The sequence below is a fragment of the Xyrauchen texanus genome, chromosome 10, assembly GCF_025860055.1.
Source record: "Xyrauchen texanus isolate HMW12.3.18 chromosome 10, RBS_HiC_50CHRs, whole genome shotgun sequence".
Taxonomy (NCBI): domain Eukaryota; kingdom Metazoa; phylum Chordata; class Actinopteri; order Cypriniformes; family Catostomidae; genus Xyrauchen; species Xyrauchen texanus.
In genome coordinates, this window is record NC_068285.1 from 48,051,956 (window position 1) to 48,066,646 (window position 14,691).

The 14,691-nt window shown below is 39.8% G+C and overlaps 1 protein-coding gene across 1 annotated transcript in view; it reads right to left on the reverse strand.

Annotated features, from left to right (window-relative positions):
- Positions 1–3,865: 3,865 nt before the first annotated feature.
- The window catches only part of kpnb1 (karyopherin (importin) beta 1), a 102,590-nt gene continuing 91,764 nt past the window's right edge, over positions 3,866–14,691 (reverse strand). The window contains exon 22 of the mRNA XM_052135528.1: positions 3,866–5,276. Coding sequence (XP_051991488.1) covers position 5,276 — 1 coding nt within the window. The 3' untranslated portion in view covers positions 3,866–5,275. The remainder of the gene's footprint in view (positions 5,277–14,691) is intronic.

Below are 14,691 nucleotides of genomic sequence, written 5' to 3' on the forward strand. Positions count from 1 at the left end.
TAATTTGTAATGTACTTGTAACACAAATAAAGTACACTTTAATATCACTAATCAAGCATTTGATTACCCTACACAGGCGTATACTTGAAGTTGTTCCAATTTAGCACACAGAAGTACACTAAATACACTTAAAGTTATGCTTTACTACAATTTAATTACAACTAAAATATACTTACCGTAGTTAATTTGATGTGTGCTATTTTGGAACAACACTATCTATCTATTGTTTTCTTTTTATTAAGGAGGGGTTATGGAACAGTGATTAACAAGAAAAATGTCAGTTCATGTTAGAAACGTTGCAGACTCCTGCTGTACATTATTTAATGTTTATTTCAAAAGCTTTGCAATATATATATATATATATATATATATATATATAAGTATTTACATACAATAATATGGTAGCCTTATACAACATATTGTATAAGATTGAGTGTTGCGTTTTATGCCTTTAAAACGTGTAATGGAGTCCCGGCTCCGTTTCTCTACCCACCAAGTGATCCTTTTTCCAAACATTATTGAAAACCCCTGCTATAAAACATATCAGGAAAAATGAAAGATTATATTTAGTGTCAGAACACAAATATTTCACAATAAGTTTGGGAAAGATCTGACATTTTAAAAGGTTCTTGAAAGACGTACTTCCAATCTCTTCCACCCCTTTTTGTGTGCTTTGGATCATCTTGTTGGATATAGCTCTGTCTGACAGAAAAAGAGGATTTGCCAGCATTTAAAAAAAATATATGATCCATGTTGTCTTTGAGGCCAGCAAGTTTTTTCCTGGTAAATATCAAACCCATACAAACGCAGGAAAAGGCCGTCTTATAATATGACGCATCTAACCCTCCTCACCTTGCCACACTGGAAGCAAGCAGCACGTTACAACACTACATGATACCAAAACTACACTAAAAGCTGGTAGTGGCTCTGTAATGGCAAAAAGCATGTTTCTCCTTTCACTGCCATTGAAAAGTAGCTGTGTTCTGAAACATTTAAATCAATTATTTTATTACATTATAGTAAATATGTTCCCAGTTACATTGTTTTTAATGACTATAGAAAGGATGAAATGGACATAACCTTTCCCTCTCTGCTGCCATTGACGGGTAACTGGTCCAAGTCTCATAGAATTAACGTTACTATTACAACATTTCTGAAAACTGACTGCTATGTTTTGTCAAAGTGAAATAAACACTAGAGGCGCAACAAAAACGTATTCAAAGACTCAGATTATGACTTTATAAACACTTATTTTTTGCACTATGACTCACAAACTGCTACTAATATCGAACGACTAAAACATTTAAAAAACAATACATTTTAGCGTGTTTATTAAAATCCGAAGTATGCAGTTCCAATCCAGTCAAGCGCACAAGAAATGCTTTTCATTTCTCATTTTGTTTTTGGACTATCGGTTAGGTTTAGGTATAGGATGTCTGTTTTGGTTACCTATCACTTGCTTTTAGAACATTATTGGTTAGGTTTAACTCATTAAAACCTCCATCTAATATTCACTTTAAAAACCATTAATTATAGACACCATTTCACCCACTTTTGGCATCCCCCACTGGACGTTTCACTGGGAAATTTCAAACCTGTAAATTCAAAAGTAATTTATGTAATTTCATTTTGCAAAAATTGCGTCACGATCACATAATGTTGTGTCACGTATCAGCTGGTGCATGATACCAATCCAGGCTGAATGCAAACAGATAGCCTTCTCCAGGTATTTTAGAGCTTCTTTGCGCCAACCGAGACTGCAATGGAGATGAATGTGGATGCTAATGGATACTCCTTGGTCTACACTACACACGGTTGATGCAAAAGCAAGCATTTAGTTGACGAAAACCATGATTTCCATTTCACACTTTATTTTTGTCAATCCAAAATAACTTCTGATATTACATCAAAGCCAACTTGTGATTGTAGGTCATCTCATTCAATTACTCGGTTCATGCCAGGTCTGCGACAAAGACAGACTAATTAGGAATTACCCAGACTAACAACTGCCCATTCAAGGTCAACTAGTGACTAATATTTTTAGCAGTGTTGTGCTGAAATAAAAGTCTCGTCTAATGGCTCCAGCATACTTAAGATTTTCTTTGTAGTCCAATGTCAGTAAGAAGTTTTCCTGAAAGTTCACGCTGGTGAGCTATTACAAACCACCGAAACAAATGCAAAAACACAGTTTTGGAAAGATTTTATTCTAAATTATGTCAGACCTGTTCATTTCATATGAAGTATGCAGGGGCCTTTACAGGTAAAAGAGCCAATCACCTTTTTAGTTGTAATAGCCAGTTTCCTCAAGAATGCCTATCCGCATTCGCTAAACCAGCCAGGAAATAGCTTTTTGTGTTATTTTTAGATACCATTGTTGTCAGATTTTACTGCTGATTTGAAATATCGATCGTGATTTTGACTGTTTAGGAGATTGTGGTCTTTCCCTAGTAGATAGGATCTGAACTTGTATCCCTCTTGCATCAATAGAAAATAGCTGCCTGGAGGAATTATAAACATGACTGTCAAGTCACCTGACTTGCCTTAAAGGGACTTGGGTAAAACACAAGCTTCCAAACACTTTTTGTGAGAGGAAAGTGTGTCTTATATCTCTATGCACACTCGAAGTACTCTGAGCACAACAGCAGCTCTATACAGTTGTATGCGTTTTGCGCATTATAATTTTTGGGTATCAGAGCATTACAACATGTACATGAGTGTCCTGATTTATAGTGCCAAAACTTCTAAACCAGAGGGCAAAAACAAAACCACCCCTAGGATGCAGACTCGTGAGTGGTGAAAAGGGTGAGAAAGCCATAGCAGGTCCTTTCAGAGTATACAGTATCTTCAGTTCATATAATTGTTGTATTTTTTTTTTTTAAAGAAATTAAAATAAGTTTAAACAAAGTACCCATTTCAAGTGATTTTATAGGTAAAATGTAGAAAGGTTACAAATTGGGCAAAAAGCTTAAAAAACAAAACAAAAAACAACCTTAGCCAAAATGTGTGTAGTTAGCATCATTGAACCCGCTGCTAACCATTCAAAATTTCCACAGGAAAACAGTGAAACTGACATTTCCAGTATAAACATTTTTAAATGACATTTAATGAAATAAAAACTTACTAAACAAAGATAATTGAAGGTAGCCAAAGATAGAAGATTCTTTATTTGCCGTAGGCCTATTATGATGGCAACTCTAGTATTTTCACAAAAGCTCAAGGAAAATATTAAAAATTGTAATAATAAAAAACAATGACTTTAGCTGTTAAATTCAAAATGTTTTTCAGGAACTCATGCCATCTGAGACTTATTGGTCAGTATATTCACGCTGACCTGCGATCCTGTCCCAGTTAATATGCTTTAACTTTTAAGAACAAAGTTAATCAAAATACATTTCTCAATTTTATTTGTGCTCGAGACCTGTGTCTTGCTCTTATAGCCATGGTTCCATGTTTATTTCCCAACATTGAAAAAATAAACAAGGAACTATAAAGCCAATTACTGCTCAGACATTTGAATCTAATCAGAGTAAATTACAATGTTCATGTTGAACACTGCAACATCGAGGTCCATCAAAGATCAGCTACACTGCACAACTTTCACATCAGGTTTATTTATTTTACACCAGTCATGCAAATGCAAAAACCGTTTGCCTTTGCTCAGTGGTGATTAAAAGAGCATAGAATCACTGATGTTCAAAATTGCATGTTTCCAGTAAAGAAACACTCAAACACTCTTGCCAGTTGTTGCAAGCTGATTCTTGACTCTTCCAGCCTTGACTTGTTTTTGGAAAACAATTCCAGAAACATTCCTATGAGTCTAAGAATTGAATGAAGCACATTTCAAACAATGTTGAGCTCTGAACATGATTGACTTAAATGAAAAAAGGCTTGAATGACATCCAGCACAGTAACCCAACAATCTGTCAGGCCATTTCCTCCATACAATTAAGAGTTAACAAAATAAGTGTTAAATTAACAAATAAAAGTACTCTTTTTAACTGGGCTTCCAGGCATGCTTTGATGCATTTGTTGGCTCCCTGATATTGCAAAAGAAATGTATTGAAAGTACCACAACTGCTAAGGAAATGTTTAATTTAATTTTATTCATATCAATGGAAAAATATAACCTCATACAAATGTCTGATTCTCGCCATTGTCATTTGTTTTTAAAAACTGGGTGAATGACTCCTGTTAAGTGCAGAAAAAAAAATAAACCCCACCAAAGCACATCAATCCAAAACAAAGAGATTGTGACACTGTCATTTATTTGGAATATTCTAATGTTAATGCATGTTTATTAAGCTCAAGTCCATTGGTATTTGCATGGATTTGGCACTTGTTTTTCTGCAAAACAAATAGAGGGGAATAAAGGAGGCTATGTAAGTGTTAGACATCGCATCTAATTCCTGGACCCCTTTAACAATCAAATGCTCCTGCTTGAGTGGCAGGCAAAACCTCTGCAAATCTTTATTGCCCATCTTAACATACTAATGAGAGAACTAATATTTGAGATATATATATATATATATATATCAGGATAGAAGAAAAAAAAATGCTGCAGTTATTCACTTGCAGAAGCACGATGAACGCCCAGCTAGTTCACCCAAGTGCTGCCACTGTCGTCGACACCACCTCCGCTCTCCCATGTTTACATCTAGAGAATCTCACTCAATTTGCAACAAGATATTCATCACATTTTTTTTATTACCAGTTGAAATTAAGAGGGAGATGTAGAAATAGTGAACTCAGCTCACACACACAAACACACACATACTCCAGTTACGCCATTTTCAATTCCAGCAGGGTCATTTCCTTCCCCATATTTATATCTTTTAAGTGCATTGTGTAATAGGAAACAATCCACAGACTTGACGCTTATGTGCCCCAAAGTGTGTTCTGCAGAGGTACAATATGCAAAACAGTTATTTCCTTTTGCTAAATGGGGACATGTTGGCCGTTTTACCATGTTTCAGCATGATGCACTGTTCAAACACAAGAATGTACAGAATGTAGTCACCTTTAATCATTTATTTGTGGGGTCAAAGACAGTCGACGCATGAAAAAGGAAGGAAAAGTGAAGGTTTTGGGCGCTGTTTGTATTTCTGCTGGAACTGAACTCTGAAGGTTGTGTGATATGTCTCTTTCACTCTCTCACATTCTCAGACACTCATCTCAGTGCACACGTCACTTCTGCTTTGACTTCTATGTGTAAAGACAGAAGAACCTCAGTGGGTTTGATTTCCATTATGCTTGGTACAATTTCCACAGCCAGTTATCTGGAAAAAAAGAAAAGGGAATATGTTTGAAATATCTGTATTCAATACTACAGTTTGGTGGCAGGATATGTTAAAAAAAATATATCCCTCAAGTATGCAATATGCATACCAAGCACAGAATGTGAATTTGCATGCAAGATATACCCAGAAACTGAACTAAAATAGCCAAAATGTGCAGTATACAATAAAACTGCATTGGAGCCTATTCCTTTAAGATAGAAACATACATTTAAATGCCAAGAGTGGGAATATTACTACCGTACATGCAACTGTATGTATGAGAGAGAAAAAAAAAACAGCCAGGAATGTTCTTTGCAATAATATAACAGTGCTGTTTTGCTTATAGTCATGAAAGATGGAAGGCAATCATTTTGCAGATTATTAAAATTTGTGCTCATTTCAATAAGATTAATTGTTATATGTGACAGACTACAATGAAAACTTTGTTCCGTGGAAGAAAAAGTGAGCCTCAGAGTGGTTGACAAAGATATTTTGATGGCGATATGATGTGAATATATCCATACAAGTTTCAAGCTTCAAAAAGACAAAGGCAGCATAAAAGTAATCCATACGACTCCAGTGATTTAATGCAGGTCTTCTGAAGTGATCCAATCAGTTGTGTGTGAGAACAGAAATAAAAATGTATTTCTTTTTCATTGTACATCTAGCCATGGCAGTCTCCAGGCTTGATCGTGATTCCCAAGCTAAATGACACATCCAAGCTCTCTGTGCTTGCGTCAAGCGCTAGGAAGTGTAATTGAGCTTCAAATGAAGATGCCATGGAGACCGTTGATATACACATTTATAGTGGGGGAAATTTTTATTCTCACACAAAACCAACTGTTTTGCATTAAACATCCTGGGGTTTTTCCTGGGTCAGAAATGGTCTTGAAAAATGGCTGGTGGCTGACATACACAAGTGTTTTTTTTTTAAAAATGTTATTGCAATTAATATTTATGTATGTAGTTTCATTTTATGTCTGTGATGAATGGGATTTATTTCTGAGCATCTGCAAACTTCTGAATTCAACAGAGTTTTTGTGCTGCTGCAGTGATTTCAAAATAAAATTTGAAACTTTAAGACCTTTTTCAAGACCTGAACAAATAAAATGAATACTGTATCCCCATACCAAAATAAACAATCTCAAAATAAATAACGTATCACAGACTCTTAATTAAACAGGCAGGAGCACACATTCAACATAGCCTTAACATTGCTTATATATCCTACCCTGTTTACTGATATCAACACTATTGCTGTGTCTCATTTCGAAGGCAACATCCTCCGGAGGTCGCATTTGTCAGCCGCATACGTCGATACAACAGTACCACGTTTTCACTTTGAAGGATGCAGCACATGCATTTATTTAAATCGTATTCGTTTAAGTTTGATAATCACTTTAGGTCATATTACGATTCCTGTCTTACTGCCCCAAAATTTAAGACCATTTTAAATGATAATAATGAATTTATAATTTAAGACTTTATTACCTTACATTTTGGAAAACTGAATTTAAGACATTCAATTTAAGGATCTGCGGGAAATTAACTCGACACCCTTTTCTATAGGGCAAGTTATAATATTCATGAGTATACCACTTTACAGATTTTGGACTGTTCTTCTATTGTTTCCTACTCCATAACGGATTTAGTTTTTCTTTCATCAGTATCTTTCACAAAATTGACACAGAAAAGCAAGACACATTTCACAGAAACAACATTTAACCCCCTTATTGAGGGTGCTCCAGCCGACTTCCATCCCCTAAAAATATGATAACAAATCCCCATTTGTTATGCATTACCCCCTATATTTATTTCTCTGTTTAACAATAGTTTTATAGACGCAGAAAAACAAAAACATATACATACACACACACACACACATATATATATATACATACACACACACACACACACTCACCTAAAGGATTATTAGGAACACCTGTTCAATTTCTCATTAATGCAATTATCTAATCAACCAATCACATGGCAGTTGCTTCAATGCATTTAGGGGTGTGGTCCTGGTCAAGACAATCTCCTGAACTCCAAACTGAATGTCAGAATGGGAAAGGTGATTTAAGCAATTTTGAGCGTGGCATGGTTGATGGTGCCAGACGGGCCAGTATTTCACAATCTGCTCAGTTACTGGGATTTTCACGCACAACCATTTCTAGGGTTTACAAAGAATGGTGTGAAAAGGGAAAAACATCCAGTATGCGGCAGTCCTGTGGGCGAAAATGCCTTGTTGATGCTAGAGGTCAGAGGAGAATGGGCCGACTGATTCAAGCTGATAGAAGAGCAACTTTGCTGCATACCTCGGTTGTAACGAGTGGTTATTTCAGGCAAAGCATTTGTGAAGCCATAACACGCACAACCTGGAGGCGGATGGGCTACAACAGCAGAAGACCCCACCGGGTACCACTCATCTCCACTACAAATAGGAAAAAGAGGCTACAATTTGCAAGGGCTCACCAAAATTGGACAGTTGAAGACTGGAAAAATGTTGCCTGGTCTGATGAGTCTCGATTTCTGTTGAGACATTCAGATGGTAGAGTCAGAATTTGGCGTAAACAGAACGAGAACATGGATCCATCGTGCCTTGTTACCACTGTGCAGGCTGGTGGTGGTGGTGTAATGGTGTGGGGGATGTTTTCTTGGCACACTTTAGGCCCCTTAGTGCCAATTGGGCATCGTTTAAATGCCACGGCCTACCTGAGCATTGTTTCTGACCATGTCCATCCCTTTATGGCCACCATGTACCCATCCTCTGATGGCTACTTCCAGCAGGATAATGCACCATGTCACAAAGCTCGAATCATTTCAAATTGGTTTCTTGAACATGACAATGGAGTTCACTGTACTAAAATGGCCCCCCCAGTCACCAGATCTCAACCCAATAGAGCATCTTTGGGATGTGGTGGAACGGGAGCTTCGTGCCCTGGATGTGCATCCCAAAAATCTCCATCAACTGCAAGATGCTATCCTATCAATATAGGCAAACATTTCTAAAGAATGCTTTCAGCACCTTGTTGAATCAATGCCACGTAGAATTAAGGCAGTTCTGAAGGCGACAGTATTAGTATGGTGTTCCTAATAATCCTTTAGGTGAGTGTGTGTATATATATATATATATATAAAATGTGGAGTGGTGGTGGTGTAGTGGGCTAAAGCACACAACTATTAATCAGAAGGTCGCTGGGTCGATGCCCACGGCCACCACAATTGTGTCCTTGAGCAAGGCACTTAAATCCAGGTTGCTCTGGGGGGATTGTCCATGTAATAAGTGCACTAAGTCGCTTTGGATAAAAGCGTCTGCCAAATGCATAAATGTAAAATACACACACACACACACACACACACACCTCCCAATCCCCAACCCTACTCTGGCCCCCAACAACATCCCAGTGGTCATACATGATTCTAGACACAATAAAAAATTTTTTTTTAAAAACACGATCACATCCAGATTTGTGCCTCATTACTTCATGAACTAATTCAATTTCCCTAGTCTTCTAAATGACCCTTCTTCAAAGGCAACCACCCCCCCACCCCACATCTCAGAGCACCACTCCTGAAATGAGGGCGCCCCAGCCGACCTCCAATCCCTTAAAAGAATCTGTCTGGTGATCATGACACTGGTTAGTACCCAAGTCTTTATGTGTCTATTCTCTATATCACATCACCTAGAATACAGAGTCTGGGGCAAAATGAAACCTGAGTGCTCAATACATCACACACACACAAGACTCTGAGCCTGGATCTTAACATCCCCCCAAAAGACATGAGTCATGTCTCCATCCTCTGACTGGCATCACCAGCAGGTGGATGTGTCTTTAAGGCCAAGCCTATACAATCTAGACAGGGTCCATTAGAATCAAATTGAGTGCACCCAAAGTAAAATCTTGAAATCGCATAAGGCGCACCCTTGCATCTCAGGCTTTTTTTTTTTATTTATTTATTTTTTTTTTTAGAATACTAGTCCATTCTCCCTCCTCAAATACCTCCAGTTTTAATCTTTCTCCTATAATCTCTTGAGAAGTTAAAGCTCTGTCCCCAAAGACAGCAGAAAGGGGAATTGATACATAATTTGGGGATCAGCCATAAGTGAGGCAACATTTAAATAAATGTCCAAATTAAACACTGGACACTTTTGTCCATACGGTGTAAATGCGCGATAAAGGGGTGCAATTTAACATCTCTGGTTAGTATGATAGAAAGGCTTTACAATGGCGAGATAGGGGGCTAGAACATCCTGTTCAATACAAAACCTGGGAGGGGCTCTCTCAGGTGGAAGCGACTAATGAGCCAAATGTCTGAGACCGAATGCATAATAAATCTTGGGTAGGTCTAGCCCACCTTTGTCAATTGGCCTATATAACTTATTAAAATGCAATCTAGTATGCTTACCATTCCAAATTAAAAGGACTTCACTAAGCTATCAAATTTCTTAAAATCAGAGAGGGGGACATCTACAGGGAGAGATTGTAGCAGGTAGTTGAATTTTGGAATACAATTCAATTTTAATAAACGTTTCCAAACATAGATAAATGTAATGAAACCCACCTGCCCACATTGCTCAAACCATTTATTAAGGGGTCAAAATTAACTAAATCAGACCATTGCTGGGAATGAAATACCCAAATACTTAATGCCCTGTTTGGGTCACTGAAAGGTGCACGGCTGGGTGCAGATACTGGGCAGTACGCTGTAACAGCCAAATCTGTAAATTTAGATCAATTAACTGCGAGAACTTAGAAAAGGAATTAATAATTCTATGGAGGCAAGGCATAGATCTAATGGGGAAAGAGGGCAACCCTGCCGGGTGCCCCCATCCAGAGTAAAATAATCTGAAATTAATCCATTTGTTGATACTGCCGCTACCGGGTGTCTATAACTTAATCCATCCAATAAAGTATTCCTGAACCTGTACATTTCCAAAATCTTAAAAAGATAATCCCATTCTACCAAATCAAATGCTTTTTCGGCATTAAGTGAGATGGCCGCAACCGGAAGTCTGATCATTTGCCATTGACCACATAATATTGATGAAACGCCTTATGTTATCAGAAGAGCTGCGGCACTGAATCAACCCCACCCGATCTATAAGGGGTCATAACATTACTTAATCAGTTAGCCAAAAGTTGAAAATATTTTAACATCTAACTGGATCAGGGAAATAGGACTGTAACACTCGCTTGCATCTTTGTCCTTTTTAAGAATCAGCTGATCATGTTTAGCAGAAGCTTTCCATTCTTTAATGACTCCATTCACTTTCAGCTTGTAACAAAAGTGGAGCCAGTTCTGTAGTATAACATCTAAACAATTCAGCCGCAAAGCCATCTGGCTCCGGAGCCTTGCCTGTAGGTAAGGCCTTAATTACCTCACCAAGCTCCTCCAAGGTATCTCAGAATCAAAGAGCATTTTTTAATCATACAGTTTAGGAAGTTCTAATAGTTCCACAAAGTTTCTAATATCCTCTTCAGTAGACAAAGATGTGGAACTTCAAAGAAAAAAAAATAGATTCAAGAATTCTTTAAAAGGATTATTAATATCAGTGGCCAAGGTAAATATTTTTCACCAGCAGATTTCACTGAGGGAATGGTAGAAAAAGACTATCTGCTTTATATATCTAGCCAGAAGCTTGCCTGCTTTGTCCCCCGACTGTCCCTGAATAGCCAAAACTTCTGGGACAAATAGTATTATATCTGTATTTCAATCAGGTCAATTCTCTGAGGCCATTAGACGACATTCAGCGCTTCAGCTCTGCCTCGGCACTTTTAATATTCCCTTCTAACTCCATGAGTTCTTGTGCTTTGGATTTTTTTGGTGAAAGCGGCCTACTGTATGATTCAGTCCCTAAGAACCGCCTTAAGTGCCTCCCAAGCCACGCCCACAGAGGACCAGTTGGTCTCCATATAGACATTGAGTTCAGCCTTTAGCCTTTGTTGGAATTCAGGATTTTGCAAAAGGGATACATTAAAGTGCCAACTATATGATTTCCTTTTCTTCATATGTAGTAACACCTCTAAACACACCAGGGCATGATCTGAGACTAAAATGTTTCCAATTGAGCAATCAACGACAAATGAAATGAGGGACTTGGATATAAAATAAAATCCAGATGGGTTCAAAAGTATCCAAACATTTATAAGACCAAGATGTTTTACACATACTGTGAACTGTCAATGTTGCTCTAGGGGGCTTGCCCACTTTTGCTTCACTATGATCAAGGACAGAGTCCAACAATAGATAAAAGTCTCCTCCCAATATTATATCATGAGGGGTGACAGTGGCTTGCAACAGCCCTTCAAGATCTATAAAAAAGCCCTGATCAATATTAGGTGCAGAAATATTAGCCAAAATAAGACTTTGCCCCTGATTTTCAGCTAAAATTAGAATTACACAGCAAAAGATAATCTATATACCAAACTTCAGGCAATAGACAGAAGCACAAAGAGCATGTAGCTTCATCCATAAAACTGTCCTGCGGGTGTGACACTAATAAACTCCAGCCGCTAGGCAGAACCTACACTTAAAAAAAAGAATGGAAAAAAAGTGCAGAATATTCAAAGTCATGCGAATGTTCAGTGAGCTGGTCCACTCGGCTGCAATGAGAGTACAAAGAGATGACCTGCTCACTCCACTGACTTTATGAAGGACATCACTTGCTATGGGCATGTGAATGTTTTACGGCCATCTTTAGCCTCTATCATCAATTTGGCTAGGAATAGACAAGATGGACTCAATGATAGCCTCTATCAGCAATTTGGCTAGGAATCCACAAGATGGACTCAAGATGGCGCCAAGTATGGCTGCTGCGTTGCGAGCTCCATTACAACACTGCGGTTTATTGTTTGTTTTGTTTACAGTTCTTAGTTTTTTTGTCTTGGATGTTGTCTGCCTTATTGTTTACAACAGACAAACACTTTTGGACACTGGTTCTACAATTACACATTGAAAACCGGACTTCAAATTCCTTAATGCCGACCTGCTGTTTACAAAAACGCCGGCGGAGCCCTTTGTCTGGGCTGCTCGGCGCTGAAGCGCCAGAAGGAAAAGGGAAAACGAGCGGCGTTCTCATCAGAGTAAGACGTCATGCAAATCGACCCCCGCTACCCAGTATACTACTGGCAAATGTTCAGTCTCTGGACAACAAGCTCTGCGAGCTGAGAGCGCGGATCTCTTTCCAACGAGAGACAAGAGATTGCTGTGTTATCTGCCTTACAGAAACCTGGCTGGCTGCGGAGATTCCAGACTCGGCCATCGAAATCACAGGCTTTTCCGTGCACCGAGCGGTGGTGGTGTATGTTTTATGATCAACAAATCATGGTGTGATCAGAGGAACGTACATTTCAACAAGTCTTTCTGCTCTCCTGATCTGGAATACCTCATGCTTCTGTGTCGACCATTCTGGCTACCGAGGGAATTCACAGCAGTCATCACAGCTGTGTACATCCCCCCACAAGCCGACACAGACCGGGCACTCAGGGAACTGTATGGTTGTATAAGTGTAAGAGCAGGAAACCGCGCACCCTGAGGCTGCGTTCATTGTTACCGGGGACTTTAACAAAGCCAACTTCAAAACACCATCAACACAAAGTTCAACACACGAGGGGACCGGGTTTTAGACCATTGTTACTCTCCTTTCCGGGATGGCTACAAATCCCTCCCCCGCCCCCCATTTGGCAAATCGGACCATGCTTTTGCCTGCTTACAGGCAGAAACTGAAACGGGAAGCACCCAACCTCAGAACGATCCAGTGCTGGTCGGACCAATCAGACTCTGCGCTACAAGACTGTTTTGATCACGCGGACTGGGAGATGTTCCGGTACGCCTCTGATGACGACATCGAGGTTTACGCTGACAGCGTAACGTGTTTCATCAGGAAGTGCGTAGAGGACATTGTGACCAAAACAATACGGTTGTACCCCAACCAGAAACCATGGGTTGACGGCGATGTTCGCACGGCACTCACTGCGCGGACCTCCGCTTTTAATTCTTCTAACACGGAGGAGCGTAAACAAGCCAGTTATGCCCTCCGTAACACTATCAGTAAAGCCAAACGCCAGTACAGGCACAAACTTGAAGGTCAGTTCAACACCACTGACTCCAGAAGTATGTGGCAGGGAATTAACACCATCACGGACCACAAACGGAATAAAGACTCCGCCATGAAACCACTGCATCTCTCCCTACATCTGCTCTGTTCTGCCCACCTCTTTGGACCAATTGCTGTTTGCCTACTGCAACAACCGCTCCACTGATGATACCATTGCATCTACAATACACACTGCTCTCTCCCATCTGGAAAAAAGGAACACATATGTGAGAATGCTGTTTGTAGACTACAGCTCAACATTCAACACCATAGTGCCCTCCAAGCTTGATGAGAAACTCCGGGCTCTGGGTTTAAACAGCTCACTGTGCAGCTGGATCCGGATTTCCTGTCAGGCAGACGTCAGGTGGTTAGAATGGGCAGCAACACCTCCTCATCACTGACCCTCAACACTGGAGCCCCGCAGGGCTGTGTTCTCAGCCCACTCCTGTATTCACTATACACACATGACTGTGTGGCAACACATAGCTCCAATACCATCATTAAGTTTGCTGACGATACGACAGTGGTAGGTCTGATCACTGACAATGATGAAAGAGCCTACAGAGAGGAGGTGCACACACTCTGACACGCTGGTGTCAGGAGCACAACCTCTCCCTCAACATCAGTAAGACCAAGGAGCTTGTAGTGGACTTCAGGAAGACTGAGAACACAGCCCCATCACCATTAACGGAGCACCGGTAGAGAGAGTCAGCAGTTTCAAGTTCCTCGGTGTCCACATTACTGAGGAACTCACATGGTCCGTTCACACTGAGGCCGTTATGGGACCTTGTGTATCGAATCTCACCGGTTTGTCATCAAATTTATTAAAACTAGCAAAGTTTACATTTATGCATTTGGCAGACGCTTTTATCCAAAGCGACTTAGTGCAATTATTACAGGGACAATCCCCCCGGAGCAACCTGGATTTAAGTGCCTTGTGTGATGCCCACTAGAGTGTGATCACATTTGTGTTTGATTTATGGTTTAAGATCATCTAAAGTGATATCTGTATTTCATTTTCTTTATTTGAAGAGGACTGTATGTACTGTAAAATGGCTTGTGTGTGAATGGTTGGCCTGCTGTTGCAGCCTTCCGGCAGTAGGTGGCGGTTTGAGACTGTGGTTTACCCTCAGGGACCATGATCATTAGCGCATGCTCCGCTGTTTTCCCTCAATAACTGCAGAGATTTCAGCGGGGAAACACCACGTCTCTCTGTCTCACCATTTTTCCTGTATTTTAGGACACATATAGCTGCCTATGGGTGCCGCTGCCCGGTACCCGTAACAGTTTATTGGGGGCTCGTCCGGGATCACTCCC